At 36.0% G+C, this 19714-nt stretch overlaps 1 protein-coding gene across 1 annotated transcript in view; it reads right to left on the bottom strand.

Annotated features, from left to right (window-relative positions):
- HCN1 (hyperpolarization activated cyclic nucleotide gated potassium channel 1) overlaps nucleotides 1-19714 on the bottom strand; it is a 191986-nt gene that overhangs the window by 155054 nt on the left and 17218 nt on the right. The window contains exon 2 of the mRNA XM_030237500.2: nucleotides 12673-13096. Coding sequence (XP_030093360.2) covers nucleotides 12673-13096 — 424 coding nt within the window. The remainder of the gene's footprint in view (nucleotides 1-12672; nucleotides 13097-19714) is intronic.

Below are 19714 nucleotides of genomic sequence, written 5' to 3'. Positions count from 1 at the left end.
CATATTTTTCAGCTGGAGGACACTCAAGTACATCTGTAGCTCAGTTTAAAAACACACTTGGATAAACTTAATCTGTGTAAAAGATCACATGAAATGTGAAAATGCTGGAAAATATTTAACAGGTTTATATATCAGCATTCCTAAATCATATTTTGAAATATTCAGTGAAAAGAGAAATGTCAGGCCCCAAAATTGCACCTCCCTGCTCTGCTAATCTACTGAATACTCCACATGCTAAATGTTAAATACATGCAAATGGAGAGGGGGAATGGTGCAAATGCTGTCCTTGCCACGCTTCTGTCCCAAGTGTAGTGATCATAGCAGCCCACTTCAGCTGCTGCTTACTCCTGCCTGAGTAAGGTCTGTGTGATTCTGACCCTACTGATGTCCTCTAGGTAGCTGGAAACTGCTTCTATAAATGTCCCCAACTGCCCTGAGGAGTCCAGACAACTAAAGACTCATGAATTCTCAAACTAGAACAAGGCAATTGACCAGGCTTCATAAGCAGCGAGAATATTCATTTTTACTAATTATTACTAATTATTTAATTATTACATGATAATAACATTACCAGAAACCTGGAGATGCCTGTCAAAACTGGAATCCCAAAACATAAACACAGATTAAAAGATGGCGGCTGTTAAGGAAATGGAAAAAAAGAAAACCAACCACAAAAAACCCAAACCAAACCAAAACAACAAACTGAAAACAAAACAAATGCTAGGTGAAGACTACAAAGCCATCAAAAACTCATAGCAGAAAATATCAGACATTGTGATTTCCAGTCAAAATTCCTTTACTGTACTAAACTGACCAAACTGCCCAGACACAAATAAGATTTCTGTAAATATCTGCCATTGTTTCCATAATAACAAATATAAAAATATAGTAAAACAAAAATATTTACAAAAAATAAATAAAAGCACTATTCAAAAGACTGAGTAGAAATTACACTAAACATACTTTCTCTCTTAGACATTCAGAGAGGTATTTTCTTCACTGGTGAGGTGCCACCAGTCTTGTTTCTTTCTCGCCACATTGATTCTGCTGAGTACTTTCAATGACAAGAACACAGTCAGGAGAGAAACAAATGGAGTGTTCAGTGACAAAGTGGGTATCAGAGTAGCGGAAGAAATTAGATCAGGTCTGTGACACCATCAGTCATATCACTTGCAAATTTTCACATAGCTTAAAATAAAAGATGATAGTCACGGAAGGTATGAAAGATGAGCATTTTCATACTGGTTTTCTAGACAGCAGCTGGTCATAAGAAGGAACAGTTATAAAGGAAAAATGGGCATAAGATGGTTTGCCCTCTCTTACCAGATTTTTCTCTTTTCCCTGTCCTCTCATCTTCCCAAGGTGTAACAAGCATAAGGGTTAATGCAGTATTAACATTCTGAAGTATATTTAGCACTGGAGCACAAAGCTAGAAGGGCATTGCTGCTTCAAGAACCTTAGGTCAAAAGATCAAAAAAGATGAAGTAAAGGAAGACTCCTTAAGTATGTATAATAAACCTGCAATTAAATATCTCAAGCCATACCTCTGTTATGACTCAACAAAAATTTACTGTTTTTCAATTGGTGGGGATTTTTTTTGCACTACTCAGATGAAAATCCACCACTGGCTAAATTTTCTAATTCTAAATGAGAGGATAATCACTACTTCTAGACACCATTATGATATTTATGACATCAGGAAAAAAACAACAACAAAGAAAACAAAAACAAAACACCCAATTGTTTAAAGGAAGAGGAAAGGAATCCATGGGACCATGATCATGACTCATGTGGACCTTTTTAAATAAGGAGAGAAACAGAGTTCGGTACTCAAATAATTCACAATGAAATCAAAACTTTAACCATATATGCTTCCTTTCATATTTCAGTGCTGAATTCACAAACTAAATATTGAACTGACCATTTTTCTTTCACTGTCTGTTCAAATCTATGAGAAAGAAACCAAAAATATTGTGTCTATAATAAATAATGTCCTCTTATAATGTTACAACAATTTTAAATTCTTAGCTCTAGCTAGGTTAATAAAGACATGTATAATTTTAAAAATACAATTTTAATTGTAATTAAATAGCCGTAGACTTTAGGTCTTCAGCTGGTTTTTTTTAGAGCCATGTTCACTTTGCACAAAGTGTAAAGATATTCTTAGACATCTCTCATAAGAGCAACAATGGGAAAGTAAAATGAAAAGGGAAGAAAGCACATAAAGTTGTACTGGAATTTCTTTTGTTATTATTTTTAAAATAAGATAAATAAGATACCTCTTCAGTTATTTACTTTGATGAAAAAGGTTACACTGTTGATATTTATTCTAATCATACAAACCTCTAATACCCCTCATTTCTTGTGCCTTGATGTTACTACACCCACAAAAATGCCCCAAAAAAGACTGATTTTTACAAATTATTTTAAAAGACCAATAAATATACATATTTGTGATACGCAACTGTCATCAGAAACATAAAGAGATATCCAAAGTGGGCTGATCTGTGTATTAAATTAACAAAATTGACACATAGGTCAATTTTGTTAGGAAAAAAACTCCTTTGTAATAAAGGTTGACTTTGCCCTGGGCAATATGACTAAGTGATAGGGAAAAAAGTGTTCAAATGACTGATGCTGGAGATAAAACAGTGTTTTGCTTAATTAATCTGGAAGTCTTTGCAAGAAAAAATTAAGTTACTTGTTTGGGTATTTTAAAACTTCTGCTAGAAGTTTTATTCAAAACAAGGCAAAGTTCTGAAGGCAGGTAACCAAAACAAGGCAGAGTTCTAGAAGTTACCTCTTGGCTGTTGAAACTTAATTTCAGATGCTCTTTTTTTTCCATTTCCTTTTTAAAACATAGCTGACATTATATTTCCCCAGCTGGGAAACAATTCTCATGTGGGATGCCTAGCTATTTTTGAGGCAGATGAAGACATAATTCATGTCTTTGGTTAGGGAAAAATCGATCACTCCGATGAGAACTACTATATGGTTTTCAATAATGTCCTTTGGAAATCCCACAGGAAGGTACTCTTGAAAAGACATTAATTTTAAATTATGCACAGCAATATTTGCTTTCCAGGTTCAAGTTTTGGCCATACATTTTGTATGCCACTATCTTTACAGTATGAACAGATGTATCAACCCAACAGTGAAACTTACAGTTTTTAGTTGGGAGAAAGGACTGCCTGTTTGTCATGAATCTTTGAATACTGGCAGTCACTTAAGGTGAACTGAGTACATGATGCATGGAGAATTGATCCAGAGAGATAAAAATTGTAGACAGATTCATTTTCTTTTCAGAGGTACAGAGTGAAGTGCTCCTATGGAAAAGCACAGTGAAGGTTAGGAACCCCCCCCCTTGAAGACATATTCACAGAAATATGTACATACACATTCGTCTGAACTACCATTGTTCTCTCATGTTCTGGATTTGTGTTGTTTCTTGGGGTTTTCTCTGTTTTATTTTTGTTTGGTGTGGGGGGTTTGGTAGGTTTTTGGTTGTTTTGTTGGTTTTTTTTTTTTTTTTTGGGTGGGGAAGGGTTGATAGTCACATCTTTCTCTGTTCTATAGGCAGTTCAATTGAACAAGATCCATAGTTCTGGCAAAGATTACAGCAGTTATACCATAATTAGCCCTCAGAAACTTTCATTTTTTTTTAAAGATGGGTTCCTCTCATGCATATACAGGGCTCTACTCCCACAGCTGCTCATCTGGGACCATCCACTTGGATTCAAAGCAGGATTGCAGGTATTGCATACCATTTTGTCACAAATCCCAAGACAGAAATTACACCAAATACACCACATGGCAGCAGTTTCTGCCAGGTCAATAACAAGTTGGAACATTCCCTGGGAAGAAAGGAAGGGCAGCTAAAAGATATTGTACTAAGTTAAGCAGATGTATAGTTAAGCCCATTGGTTCTGAAATAGAGGTTGGGGAAAAAATACGTGCTTTTAAGAAGATAAAAAAGTAACAAACAAAATGCTATGAACTTAAACACATGGAAAGATCACAGCAAAAGACCTGCCTGGGTTAAGAAAGGAGAAAATGGTGAGAAATAGAGCATCTTTCCAGTGCAGTGCAGTGAGGAGACATTAACAGTTCAACCACAGCCTTCATTTCTACTTGGAAGCAAGGACCTCTAACAATCTCTGAATTAGGTGATCTCCCTTTTTTTCCAGGTCACAACTACATTTCAATCATAAACATGTAGGATAATACTTGTTATTTGGAATAAACTCCATGAGATTGAGGTTGGAAATAACTTAATATAATGTGCAAATGGTACAATCAAATGGCTCTACACTGCCACCCCAGCTCCTCAACCTCTCTAAATAGGATTATGCATTTGCATCTTACTCTCTAAATGGTAAATTCAGGCCATTTTACCCTTTCAAAACAGATTAACTCTTTAAGTACATTCCATTGTCCTCAATGGGAGCCATGACAAGAGAAACCTACTTAAAAGAGAAATGTCACAGGTATTTTACTGTATTAGACAGTTGTCAAATTTGAACAAAATCACAACACCATCCTCCACCTACTGACGTGCAGTAAATCCTGTATCATTTCAGTCCTGATTTGTTCAATAGAATGCCCACATGAGCTCGACTCACTGGGAGAATAAATAAATAAAAACAACAGTGTATGGATGGTCTGACCAACACAGCCCAACACAAGCTCTGCAGATATCTCCATTTTCTATCTTTCAGACCTTTCTGAGATAACCAGACTTCTCCTACAAAATCCCATAAAATTTAACCTGCACTATGTTCTGCACATAAGAGAACCAAGAGAATTAGGTGGTGGGTTTGTGAATTTTTTTTAAAAGCTGTTCACTTCAACTGGCAATTTTCTTCTCAACATAGAATATATTAAATAGAATATATACATAGAACTATATTAAATTGAAATCTAATGAATTACCTTTTCACCCTTTAATAAATGATAACTTAATTTAAAAATTAAAATACCCCTTTGCAGGCAAATGTTAGTAAAAAGTTAAATTTTTTCATATCCACTTTCTCTGCATATACTTTTCTAATTAATTTTTTACTGTATAACTTATTTTTCAGCTTTTAAACAGTAATGATGCACTGTAAGGACATCTTCTGGCTTTCTTTAATAGACATATCAATGTATACTGTATAAGAATTATTACAGTGGGTTATATGTCTCCCATTTCAGCTGTTAGATGGCCATATTTTACCATGTGGACTAGCAATCTGCCTTCAAATGTGTGTTTCAAAAATTAATTTTAAAACAAATTATTTTTAAGGCAGCATAAAATATCCCTAACTATTTCTTCTCTAGCAGCTGCATAAAGAGAATAACTGACTTCTTTACTCACAAAGCTCTATAGGTGTTATGAAAAAAAAACAAAGAAGGAAAGGATTCTACATGGCACTAGTGACAAGGTGGGAATATCTTCTAGTTCAATTACTGTTGCTAAATAATTTAAGTTAAACAGCAATTCTCTACTGGTTATTATTACTACAAATTGAAAATGCACAGATACCTGAATGAATTGTGTTTAGCCTGCAAGGAACAAAACTACAATTGTCATTCTTGTGAAATTTGTATCGTTTTTGACTATTTAAAAATTAATTTGAAAAGAACTGAAAAATCCCATTCACGTGTCCCTTTCTGTCCCACCACTGCAGAAATCAAGGGAGCTTGTAATCCATGCCCTCAGTGTGGGAAGAACCCTGCAGTATCGCAGTGTCCAAATGGTGAACCATGATCCAGACCATGCGCTGCCCAAAAAGCTCTTTGGCTGTCATCACCCCCTCTGACAGCTCTTCAGCTCCAGGAAGGGAGCAGGACACCGTGGGGCAGCAGCCAGCAGCTCTGTCTTGCAAGAGGATTGAACATTCCTGACCTTCCCCCTTGCCTGAAATGGGGTCCATCCAGCAGGCCATTACCCTGTAAAGCTAAGTAGGCTTTCTGCTTTGGCTAAAAGCTTAAGATGGAAGAACAAGGCTTTTTTTAATAAATCTGCAGCCACAGATAGTGTGTGCAAGCTCTAGCAAGTGCAAGCTCTAACAAGGACAAGCTCTAGCATGTGCAAAAAAAAAAGCATTATTGCCAGAATGGCTTAAAAATAGTGAACCATAAGTTAGACTTGAAAAAATAGTCTGCTAAAAACCTGTGTTATACTTAAGTGTCAAAGACATGCTGACACTGCTCTGATAATTTTCAAAACTGATTGACTGGCATTATCTATAAATGTTACTGCAAGGGTGAACCCACCTTCTTGAGTCTACAGCCAAGTCGCCCAAGAACATCACCATAGAAGCCAGGCAAACACTTACATAAAGAAGAAAACATTATCATCCAGTTCAGGGAAATTTATCTCGGGCTATGTTCTACATTTCTCTGGTTTATCTCCCAGGGAAAGCATCACCACCACACAATTACTCTCCTGGCGTAGGCACAAAAGAAAGGCAGCTCAGTTTGCACAGTCTTAAAAAGGGGGTAGAACGATGAAGCAAGAAACTTTACACTCATTACACTTCCTATTTACTCTCTAGGGGAATGGATTATTCTTTCTATGAAAGTGATTATGCCTAGACTATAAAGTATGAAATTAAAAACCAGCATTCTCAGTGTCTTGCTTGCATTTCAGTAATTGCCTTTTCTACAAATGTGCTGTTCTTTTTCAACAGCTAGTATTCTATTATTAGGACACCATGGATAATAATGCCTTTTAATTGTATCTATCCATTATTTGTATTTCCCTACAGTTGCACAGAAGTCAAAAGAGTGGAAAAAAAATACCCTTGAGTTTTTGTCAGAGATGTTTATGGATGTATGCTTTATCTGCAGTAGTACATACACTTCTCAAACAAATAATTTAACTTGAAATTTTTCCTTACAAAATATTAGACAACTGAACACAATTTATCCAGCTAATGTTAAAATATACATAATTTCATGTAACCAAAAAGGTTTTCATGAAATGAGATCCATCATAATTTCCCATTTTTAAAACTACCTCTTCTGTAAAGATTGTATTACATGCTCTGTTCAGCAAAACACAGACAATAGCCTTTTAAGTTACATTCAAAGAAGAAAAAATTAAAGCACTCTGGCTCACATATATTCATGAGAGTGATGAAAAATTTTTTATTCACACATTCACTTACATTGTATAACACTTTATGTTAAAATTTAGGTATCTTACCTCCTTATTTATGTAACTTACCTTCAGTTCTATCCACACATGCAAATTCTATTTAGCAAACCAGAACTACATTATCAAGACATAGCCTCAACTGTCTCAAAGAAAATGCCTTCACACTCTAATTTTAAGTGGAAAAAAATGGGCTAGTAATCCAGATTCTGCCTCTGTGCAGATAAAAGACCCTGCTGTCATAGAGACAGAACATCCATGAGCCAACATCCCAGTGGAATTAGGGAGGAATACCAGCACTGCAAGTCTCACCCAGGAACGAACTGACAGCTAGCACAACACATTTCCTCAGTGGAACAGGGCTGAGCAGCCCTCTGCTCTGACAAAGCTGGAGAGCTCGTCTACAGCAATGCTGAGCAAGGAGCACTCCTAGAATTTTCAATTCAAAAGGCAACCAAACAGCGTCTTTGGGTTTTTTACCCCTGTAGATTAAATACAGATGGTGCGGGTCAACACATGTCAAGGACTTACTGACCACAGCTGGTCATCATGATCTCACAGGGAAGACTGCAGAGCAAAGAGGAACCCTCAAACAAACCTGGATGTGGCCCCAGTCATGCACTTCATGTGGGAGGACACCAATTCACTAATCTATACATGAGGCTTTTTCCATGCATAACATACCAAAATGAAAAAAAAAAAAAAGAGGAAAAAAAACTGGGGATTTTTTCCTACCTCCTACTTTCATCTGCTTGATGATAGGAAGGCAGAAGACATCAATACAGAAACTTTGTTGCAGAATTCACAGACTTAGTGCCAGTAAAAGAAGGTGGACTTTCCTTTGTTCTCTTTCCCCTCAAGTTACTTAACAAATATCCTCCCCTCACTCCTTAAGAGACAGACAACCATGAGCCATGTATTTGGTTCATGTACCTCAAAAGGCAGGAAAAAAATGTCCTACTTTCAGCTAATCTACTTCAAAATTGCCACTCAACCTGTACTGGTGTGCTTATTTGCAGTTACTAACTCATTGATACAACTATGTAGGGCCTAGAAAATGTACTTTAAAATACCTCCTTGGACAACAGGAGGTAAAATAGAATAAAGACAAAGCAATTTATGTCACCTTCCATTTCCACAAAGCTATTAATTAAAAAAAGTTAAACTATAAAACATCATCATTGATAGGAAAACCCCATGCCTTGTAGACAGAGTCCTGTTAAAATAAAATAAAAATAAATTAATAATCCAGTCAGAAAAGATAACTGCTTTCAATCAACACTACCAAGTACCCACCTAACTCATCCCTTACCACACAAAAAGTCAGTGATCAATTGCAGAAAAATAAGCCTTAAATTCTCATCTGGCTTGAGATGAAAGAAAAAGTTGATTGATTTTCTTGTAGGGGAAAAAAGTCATCTGTGTACCTACCATAGAAACAGCAGGCTACTGAAGTAGGAGTTTTCTTCTGTTGTCTGGGTAAGTCTTCTTTTACAACAATTTTATTTAGGAAATAATAATGGTTCACCACGGAGACACATAATGTATGTTGGCAACAAACAGAACAACAAGGAGAGGACACCTAGTGGTGGTCTCTGATCATCAGGGCTGGAAGCATGGGAGCAACTGATGAAATCTTTCATGCAGGGCCTGATTTGGCAAAGCTCTCAACACTCTTAATTTTTGATCACTTCAGTAAGTCTTAGCATTCCAGCAAGCTTTTATTTATGAGCTGTTCTGAACCTGCCTTATTGTGATTATCAGAAATAAAACAGCAAATTCGGAAGATGGTATGTTGCTGTGATGTGCCCAGGAGTGCGTTTCATTAAACACTAGAGCTTTATCAACAACTAGAGTTCACACTGATACTTTGGTAGGTTCATGAAACACAAAAAGGTCTGGCAAATTTACAACCAGATTTCAGTAAAAATTAAACCAAAAAATAGACATGGCTGCAATTCACAATTTTTGCACATTTTGCCACGTGATTTTTTGCAGAATATAACCTTTATTATATAACTTGCCATAAGCATTGATTCTCTTTTAAAATGGTTCTAGTTCTACCTAATCAGACATCCCAGAACAAAAAAGACTTAGGGCACATTTTTGGAAGAACTTCTACTTACTTGTAGATTTAATAAGTCTTGTCTGTGTTTAGATAGCTCTAAGCAAATTGTTGAAATCTGGGTTTTATGCAGCTCTTGGAAAATATTGTTATTTTAAAAGAACCAGTAAACTAGTATCACAGGCAAATGTAAAGCAAAGTATCATTTTGCATGGAACAATGTATCTATTTTAATTGTTTGTACATTTTATTTTAATTGCTCACTGACCTATGAGCATATTTAACTAAGAATAATCTACTAGTTCCATGTAAGCCTATGTAAAAAACCATTAAAAAGCCAGAAGTTTAAGTAGTCTCATAAAACTTGAAGGAAAAAGAGTTAGGTCCAGGACCTCCTGTTCAGTACTTTTGGGAATGTGAATTTAAAAAAAAAATCCAAAACAAACCCCCTGTCAGAAATTACTGCAAAATTACAATTTCTGTAATCACCAATTTAAATATAGATTTTTTTCTTGCATATAATTTATTTTAAGTAAATATCTTATCTATTGTCAATATCTGAGTCTAAAGGACTGTAATATTAGAATTGTAGCTAAAAAGCAGTTTCAGGGAAGGGTGAATTTGCATATTCAGTAAATTATTTCCTGCCCACACATCTCCTGTCCCTTTCTTGCAGTGTTTCTTCCCATTTCCACTGAGCCATTCATTTGGGTAAGTAATTAACATCAGACTGATATGAATACATCAATCAGGTTTCATATATATTCCACCACAGGCTATAGCTGTTCCATAACACTTAATGAGGAGAAAGATTCTGCAATGCATACATTATTTACATCAATATTACTTTAGGTGGCTGCTGGCAGCTTGATCTTAATTGACTTAAACAATGTGGAAATACATAAAGAAAAGGAACCATGTTTCACCAGTGTCATGGAAGCATCTTTTAAATTTTGCTTATCTTAAGGTTCAGGATACCAACCACCTGAATTCCAGATATGTGATATGAAGAAAAGCTCTTCAGATATGTGAAGAAGAGTTCAAACAATGTCAGCCTGCCTTTTCTATTTGAGGATATAGAAATACAGGGATAACTGCCTTATCAAACAGCTTGGGTTGTTCATACGTCAGTTATCCATGAATAACAGTTATCTGAGTATTCTCTTGGCACGTTATGAAGATTGAGTTTGCTGGCTGTCCTCACAATATTTTTGACATAATACTTATTATTCTGGAACCAAATACATATATTTCAGATTTATCTGCACCACATTTAAAACCAGTGTGTTAGTTGATATGCAAGAACTATTAAATCCTTTTAACGACACCCAAACAGGCTCCAGTTTTGTGCCACAAAAATTAGTTACCAGTTGCTCCTTGTTGTCCATGTGCAAACACACACATCCAGAGAACATTAAAACCAGCAGCAGTCTCACTGACTACCCCATGGGATAATCCAGTTATTGTTTCCCAGTAATTCAGCAAATGTTGTTTTGTCTGCTTGTGTTAAAACATGAAGATATTGTAAAACACATTTTCCAGGAAGCCATATATGAAAATCCATGATGTTCTGCATTTCTGCTCCCTGTAAAATGCTAAATAAAAATAAAAAACAAAGAAGCAAAACAAAAAAAACCTACCTTTTTTTTTTTTGTGGCCTTTCTCACATTTCATTTTGGGATTTATCACAGCCTGATTCAGGCTATACATTTCTCTCTCTGTTCTTGCATGTGATAATTTTTTTTCAAAATCAGCCGATGAACTTTTTGCTACTTTATTACAGGCTCAAAATAACCACCAAAAAAGAAAAAAAACCCTCTACTTTTAGATCCTCTTTTACCTTCCTGTAAACCTATATCACAAATTTTACTAGTGGAATTAAAGGTGAAGTTGCAATCAAGCAGCCATTAGCTAAACGGACAAAACAGCAGCTACTTCTGATTTGGACCATGTACTCTGGTCACTTTTAGTCCCACTTAGTGGCCATTTCAACAATTTTTATTTAGATTACCTGATTTCTGATTGACAACTGACAGAAAGGGGGGGGAAAGGAATTTATTTCTCTGCCTAGCAGGCCTTTACAGTGGCAAGCAACTAACTCAAGCTGCCAGAAAATAATGTCATTGAAGTCATTTCAGAAGGTTGTCTCTCTGTGAAGCAGAGAGGAGACAAAAGCACAGCTTTATGGTAGAATTGCAAAATATGCTTAATCATTTGCCTTAGTTGAATTGAGTACACAAACTACAGTGCTCTATTTCTGTGCAAAAACATCTTTTCAGTGCTTTGCAAAGAGGCAAAAATAAGTAGCTTTACCAAACAGAGTAATAAAAAATAATGACCTATTTCAGGGGCTTTTTAAGAGACTCCTATAAATTTTTTAGACTTTTGATATTTAGCATCATCCAGCATCATGCCATTTTAAATTATAATCTGACTTTATTTGAAATGGCTCTGCTTTAAAGTTCCTCTTAAACCATAAAGTGCATATTATACTAGAGATAACCAGCAAAAAAAGCATCAAAAATAGTACCTAATGATCCTTCAATACTCATTTATTAAATAAATATTTATCAAATAGGTAGATAAATTTATGAAAATCAATTTTAATACTACTTTGATGATAACGCTCTGCAAAATAATTCTCCATATGCTTACTGCAATAAAGGTTTAGAAAACAGCAGTTATTTTTCCTATGGTGTTAGCACTTCTGTTTAAAGCACATGATGATATTCAGAATTACAGAAATGAGGACAGGCAAGAAACAAAATGGTGGTGTGTGCCAATGCATTGAACATTTCCTAGCTATGAGTATGCCAAAGTGGGAATGCCACAATTTCCTGGAAAAGTCACTATGCCAAATTGATAGACAGCATAACATGATGCCTGGAAACAACGGAGTTGACAGTTTAGAAGGTAGTGACTCAAAATTTAACTGCCCATTTTTTGTAAAGAAGGTCAGTATTGATGATGTTCAGCCTACAGACAGCCTTCAAACAATGAGCATTCTGGGGAAATCTACTCAATGGTAGAGGGTTTCAATTTCTTCTAAAATAGAAAAATAAAAACAAGTTTAAGTTCTCCGTGACTACAAGAGTATTAATAAATTTAAGTGCTAGTCATCAAACTCTAGTGCAGGGTTTAGGTGCTCATCAAAATTTCTACTATTCTTTTCTAGTGTCTTAATTCTGATAGTTTGGATATTTTGTAACATCATTAGGAGTCCATCCATGCGAATTGTACCAACGCTAAACAAATTCTGGTCTCTGCCATTAGCAGAGAGAAGATGGTTACTCTGTGCTGGTTTTGTCCAAAAAGGCCTTGCCACCAGCATGTGTTTGTAATTACACTGGGTAGCGAGGAAAAGCTGTGTTACATTACTGCTCTGGTGCAGCTCTTCACAGAGACTGACTAGTGTTGGGTAGCAATAAGATCTCAGTGAATGATATTATAGCCATGTAAATCTTACCTCTTCCCACTGGTGTATGTATCTAATCAGTCTGGAAAGGCGCAATAAACGTAACAGGCTGAGGATTTTTGTAAATCTCACAATACGAAGCGCTCTTGCTGTCTTGTAAACCTCTGAATCCATTCCTTTTTCTACAATGAGAAAGATATAATCCACTGGTATTGATGAGATGAAGTCAACCACAAACCAGCTTTTTAAGTAATTCATCTTAATGATTTTAGGGTCCAGTATTATTTCAGAGCTGTCTTCATTTACAGTCCCAGTTCTAAAATTCATTATCAAGTCCAATAGAAAAACAGTGTCTGATGCCACATTGAAAATAATCCATGGTGTCGTTGTTTGCTCTGTGAAGAATGTGATTCCGACTGGTATAATGACAAGGTTTCCAACCATCATTATGAGCATGATTAAGTCCCAGTAAAACCTAGGAAAAGAGAAGAAAGAGAATGGTTGATGTAAAGTGGAAAAATATTACAAAATGGCCTCCATCATGCCACCAACTTCAACACCAGATTTTGTTATTACTAAATAAATTATTGTTGCTTTATCTCATTCAGCATATTCAAAGTCAGTAAAGACACTGTAATTAACACACTTCATTATGGGCCTTCCTTCTCAAAAACATGCATGTAGAACAAAGGCAGCACTATGGCCTGTCAGCCCATGGTATATCACACACTGAAAGGTGGGCACGTGTGGCACTGAGCAGACTTATTCAGACTCCTGTCAAAACCTCTTTGAGCTTTTAAACAGATGAAAACAATCTCCTGTGCCAACAAGAATTGCTTTATCAGTGCAACAGTTTTCCTAAAATTTCTGTCCAAATGGAAAGCCAAATACTTAATAGATATATTAAATGTCAGTATCTCTTTTCAAATGTACTGATACCATAACAGCGCTGGAATAAAATTACAGGACAAGGAAGAAACCACTGAAGCAAAAAATAGAAACAATAATTAGATAACGTAAAAACCTTCATCCACTTAGTTGAACTTTCATGCATTTTTACAACCTCACAGTCTATATTCTTTCAGAGCCAGCTAAAAAATGTTAGAAAAAATAGCTTCAATTTGCATAGTAATAGAAAGAGATCCTGCATTTCACCATCTTTGCTCTGGTAAAGGCTCCCCTCTAACACTATTAGAACACTAACCATGCTTGATACAATGTGGTAGAAAGATGGACTCATAACTCTAGTATCTGCGATGGAAATGCTGAGTAAATGAATGCACCCATTACATAGAATACCTATCCTGATGGAAGATTTCCAGGGGGCAGCCATATATACCAGATTTTAAGCAAACTATGATAAATCTTAAATGTTAAATAGTCAAAGAGAGATATTCTTAAGGAGTAAAAGTACTGAAATTGATACTCAAAAAAGCCTGAACCCAATGCATAATCTCTTACTCTATTCAAGAACATGATCTGGTCAACTAAAAGTGATTTGGAGAGGTACAGAAACCAACCAACAGCAGTTACCCATGGACTTATCATAGTTCCTAGAAGACTAGAGGCAGCAGGGGCTCCACAGCTATCCCTCTGCTCTGTCCCTCTGTCACAATGGGGCCTGGTGCAGGGGACATGTCATGGACACACCACCAGCACAACACTTCAACACTGACTTCCAGGCCACTTCCATCACCCTAACACCAGCCTCCTGACATGCAACACACCCTCATCCTGGTAAAGGTTCATGGCAACCAGCAAAAATTGTAGTTTAACTGGCCACAAAACATTTCAGAGCCTAGTTTTTGCTAGACTTCCACAGAGAATATCGATTACATTAGATTTCAGAGATTGCTTCTTGTATTACCAAGTTATAATAAAATCATAGACTGGCTGGGGTGAAAGGGACATTAAAGATCATCCACTTCCAATGCCTGTGCCATAGGCAGGGACATCTTCCACTAGGAAGGCTCCTCAGAGCTCCACCCAGCCTGGGGATGCCCACTTCCAGGGATGGGGCATCCACACAGCTTCTCTGGGCAAAGTGCGCAAGAGCCTCACCAACTTCACAATAAAAATCTTTTTTTTAATATCTAATCTAAACCTCTTTCAGTCTGAAGCCATTCCAACTTGTCCTGTCACTACATGCCCTTGAAAGCAGTCTCTACCCATTTTTCTTGTAGACTCCCTTCTGCTACTAAAAGGACACATTTATGTCATACCAAACCCTTTTTTTCTCTAGGCTGAAAAATCACAAAGATTTAGCTTTTATAAATTCCATTTTTTTCATGTCTACTTTGGAAGCGAATACTCCTAAGTTTACAGAGTGCTCATCAGAGAATATCACTTATTATCCGTAACTGTAAAACACACTATAGGAAAAGCAGCATAGGATTGAGAACAGCATGAGAATTCCCAGTTTCAAAATTATTTATTCCAAGAGACACCTGGAGAGATCAGATTTAACTATCATTTGAGAGAAGAGAGAATTTGGCATGTACATCTAACTGGTGCTCAGAAACTCTATGAAACAGGCTATAAAAATTAATTCCTGTGTACCACAATGTGATTTGAGTCTTACACATTTTCAGTCTTGCCATAAATGTGAACACTAACTGCTAAAAATGTTCAGTTTTATTCAGGCTGTATGCATTTTTGTTCACCATATGATAGTATTTACCATATCAGGCAAAAATTTCCAATTTCTCCTGTCTTTTTTAATTCCTGTAATACTTTTCACTGTTCTAGATTCCTTTTCAGCAATCTGGAATTCCTTTTCAGTAATCTGGAATTACCACAAGGAAGCAGTGAATTTAACACATCACTGCCACTGTGATCTACAAGTAAAATTACCACAAACACTTTTAAAATGTTATCAACCAAAGTACTTTACAAAAGTGCTCTGGCAGAATGAACATTTTGAGGAATCCTTAAAACTAGTGGAAAACAAATAGGAAATAATTACGAGATGTGTCCTTGTATCTGTGGCTCACTCCTAAGCAGAGCATTGCTACTTTCAGATTGACCTTTACATATCTCTAGCACCATTATGCAATAAAGGCTAACCAAAGCCACCCAGCCAACAGAGGAGATAATACAGGACCAGGTGTTTTTAACCTACAGTAATCCGCGGTTTAAAGGATCATCGCGTACCGCGATTATGCAAAACAGACTGGTGCTCCTGACGCTGAATGTCAGCAAAAGTGGTAGCATCAGGGCTAAAATAATATTGACTGCTGAGGACTTTTGTATTTTAGCCCACAATACAATATAAGCTGTAGTTTCTTACTAACTAATACAATATTAGTTAGTAAGAAAAACCCTTATTATTTTTCATTTAGAAATGACTCGGACATTTTCTTTGAGGAAAATGTTTCCAAACGCTATTCTATTGGCCATGTTTTATTCCAGGTGAGAAAAATTAGATGCAACTTCCCTTATTGCTCTTCCTTGACCTGTGCAGAGAAAATAATAGAATGAGTTCCTCGCCTATGGTTCAGAACATCCTACTATTCGTGTAACAAAGAGGAAGCTGCAGAGACTCACAAGACAGTGCAAGGAGCTGCCATTAACACACTGAGATAGTCCTTTGTTTCAAACTGCTTTTAGAATTTTTTTTTCCTATTTCTCCTACCCCAGTGAGGATGGTTATGAATCTACAATTTACAATCTCAAGAGTTCCACATTTATGTAAGGTATTATAAAATTTTGGTGAAGAGCAAGGAAGAGGTAGGCTTATGACTCAAAATTTTTGAGAATCAGGGAAAAAAAGCAGGAGTTTGGGGGTAATGAGATTTCCCAAAGCTCAAAATGAGAAGCAAGAACTGATCTTGGCCCCACAGCAAAGAGCTTATTGCTCAGCTGAAGCTAACTCAGTCAAGCTACTACCAGATGCCATTAACAGAAGGTGCAGAGGTCATCACTGCACTGCACTGACCTATTCCTGAAGCTTTTTAAATGCTTCTAAATGTCCCAGAGGTATTAAAAAAAAAAAAAAAGTCTTCAAGTATTAAAATATAAACCCTAATCCTGAAGCACATTTTTCCAAAATTTTAAAAAAATATTTTATAGAGAAATATTTTAAAAAAAACCCCAACATACTAAATACTACTTTGGAATTCTCAAAATGAATTAATAGGCCTCTTTTGGTGATCTTTTAACTCATAATTTATTTACTATATTTTTAAAAATTAGAGTAATAGCAGTGTTTTTTCAACTCTGAAATACGGTGCTGAAGTGTTGATGTTTTCTTCATGCCACAGACTGTCCTGGACAGCCTGAACAGCCCGTTCAAAATGAGTGCCTACCCAAGCAGTGAGAAAGAGTTACTTAGTATTAATTTATCACTGTTTGTATTAGGCTTAATAATGTAAGACGCTACGAATTCTAACAGGCATTTTATTTTCCACCTTATATCCCTAACCCAGAGAAAACAGTCTTAAGGAAGGAAATTTCATCTCTGAATTAATTCGCCACATAATTTGTTGTACACACAAATTCAGATTTGCTAGCCTTATTATTTCCTTTTTCTGCCCATCAACAGCAGAGTCTCAATTTCCTTGAATCAGCATAGTTGGAGATATGATTATCCTTACTGCACACCCAGACTGCTCCAGCAGAAGTTGTCAGTGGTCTCACAAACCGCACAGCGGAGCGAGCGGCGTCTCTCTGGCATTGAGGAGTGTGAATGGAGGCTGCAGGGCAGTCAGGGCTTTGCTCAAGTTCACATTTTCTCTGTTTCAAGAAAGGCTGTAAAAATACTGATCTTTTATTAAAATGGAGTAAATCATATCGTAAAGCTTCAGGAAATTCAGTCTAAACACTGAAAATAAATACTCACCTACATTACAAACTGGAAGGCCACTAAAGAAGATACTAACTCAGATTGCTTTTAAAATACCTCTGAAGCAAAACCTGATGCATCACAGATTAGGTTTTCTGATCTCAGATGCAACACAATTTCACTAAATACATTCAGAGAATCAGGAACTGTAAAAAAATTCCACAAGCTTTCCAAGAAAACTTGCTTCTTCTATAGCTAAACATTATGATTGACTAGCAGATGCTCAGTGAAATGAACACTGACTTTCCTTTCTGCTTCGTTTTGTATTTTTTTTTTAAATCTCACTTTCAAACACAGTTTTATTTCCTTTGCTTTCATAGATCACTGGTTCACCTAACAGAGAAATCAATGTCCTATATAAAACAGAACAATCTTAGCAGAAATAACATTAAATTTTGTGGTACGGTATGGTAGTGAACACTAAACTTGGTATTATTCTTGTCAGAATTTCATTCTCATTGTACATGTTATCTTTCTCTGGTTCTCCAACTCTGTTATTCTAGTAAGAGAGAACAAAGCTTGATGACTGAAAACATCTGCAGAACACAGATAATTACTAGGATGTGCTGAAGGACAGGAGAATGAAGAAGGCAGTGTTTTCTTCAGAGGACCCAATTCTTTTAAGGATTGCACAGGTGTCTGTGCCTGAAAACATTCAGAAAAATTATCACTAATTTTTTTTACAACCTTAAAATGAGGATATCCCCTTCTGCCCAGCTATCCATTTTCATTCTGCCCATCTGTTTCTCTCTTACAAATGCACACACCTAGAGGAAAACAAACTGCTTCTGGGAAAAAGGCATACAAATTAAATACTAAATTCATTCTATTTTAGCAAGAAATGCTGCATTAAACATCCTCCATAGAGAAAACTCTGTTTAAATGTTGCCAATCCATACTTGATTGCTTCAGTGATTTTGGGTCAGCAGCAATTTTTTTTATTTTAGTATTTGCAAACTTAGAATTTACTGTAATCTGTCTCTATGACCATATTAATATAAAGGCATTAAAATTACTAGTGGAGTGCCCCTACTTTTTGATGGCCTTTTTTGCACAAGCAAACAGATCACTTCTACAGTTTTGTCATCCTTCTGTATGGATAAAACTTTCCTCATCTTCATGTAACTCATTTTGCAAAGCTTTAGGAAGATAAAGCTCCAGAGTTGGTACTTTGTTTTTCTTTCAAAGAATAAACTGTTCTCCTGAAATTGTCAGCTTAGATTTTTTAGGTTACTCTATTTCCACCTTGACAACTTTGAGCTCATATTAAGTAAACAGAAACAAGGAAATGTTGCAAGGCAGAAATAAAATCTCTTTTGTGGCTCACCACTCTTGATTGCAAAGAACACGCTACAGTAGAATCCTAACAGTGTGTCCTACACACCCCGTGGGGATACTGAAGGACAGAAATATGATTAAGTGACATTTTCAGGTGAAAATTTCATCAGCATTTGCTATTCTTTTTCAATTCAAATCACTAGCTTAATGAACATTCATTGACTTCACAAGGCAACCTGCTAGAGCAGCAGAAAGGCTTTCTCTACCTGTCTGAGACTGGTACAAGGGGACAGTCTGGGACAAGGCAGAGGCTGATGTTCTGAAAACTGTGTTTCCCTGGCTGAAATACAAGCAGTGCTGGACTTGGGAATCTTCCAGCTTAATGGTTTCATTCTGATGGAGACTAAAAGCAATAAAAAAAATAACCTAATAATGAAGTTTTCAGACCAGCAGAAATCTTAATTTAATTTCAGAATAATACTGGAGTCTATTACTTCAAGGTTAGCAGTATATACTTAAGAGATCCAATGTATGTCCCTTGCTGTTTGGTTTTTTTTTTTAATTTTAAAATATTTTTTATTTTTAAATTTATTTAATGTTATTAAATTAATTATTTTATTTTGAAATTAACTTAATTTTTTTAATTTCCTACCTCAAAAAGATTATAATTAAAGTTCAGCGATACTGAGTCTTCTTTTCTATATAACCACAGAATGTATCTAAAATTACAAACTTCCACAATTTCAAGAAGATTTCATTATTTTTATCTCTTTAAACCCACTTAGCAGTGGCAATTTGCAATTTGTTGCTCAGTTGTGATTCTATGCACAAGGCAGATGATTAGATAAATGCAGCTCTCAGGGGACCTGATCAGAGCCCAGGGAAGCCAATGAACAGCAATTCACTACTTTGAAAAATCTTTGGTTACATAGTTTGGCTAGATTTAAAGCTTGAGTGCTTTGAATACTAGAC

This window comes from Serinus canaria, chromosome Z (assembly GCF_022539315.1).
Source record: "Serinus canaria isolate serCan28SL12 chromosome Z, serCan2020, whole genome shotgun sequence".
NCBI lineage: Eukaryota > Metazoa > Chordata > Aves > Passeriformes > Fringillidae > Serinus > Serinus canaria.
The sequence above is the reverse complement of the archived record's forward strand: the minus strand, read 5'-3'. Positions and strand labels throughout refer to the sequence as shown.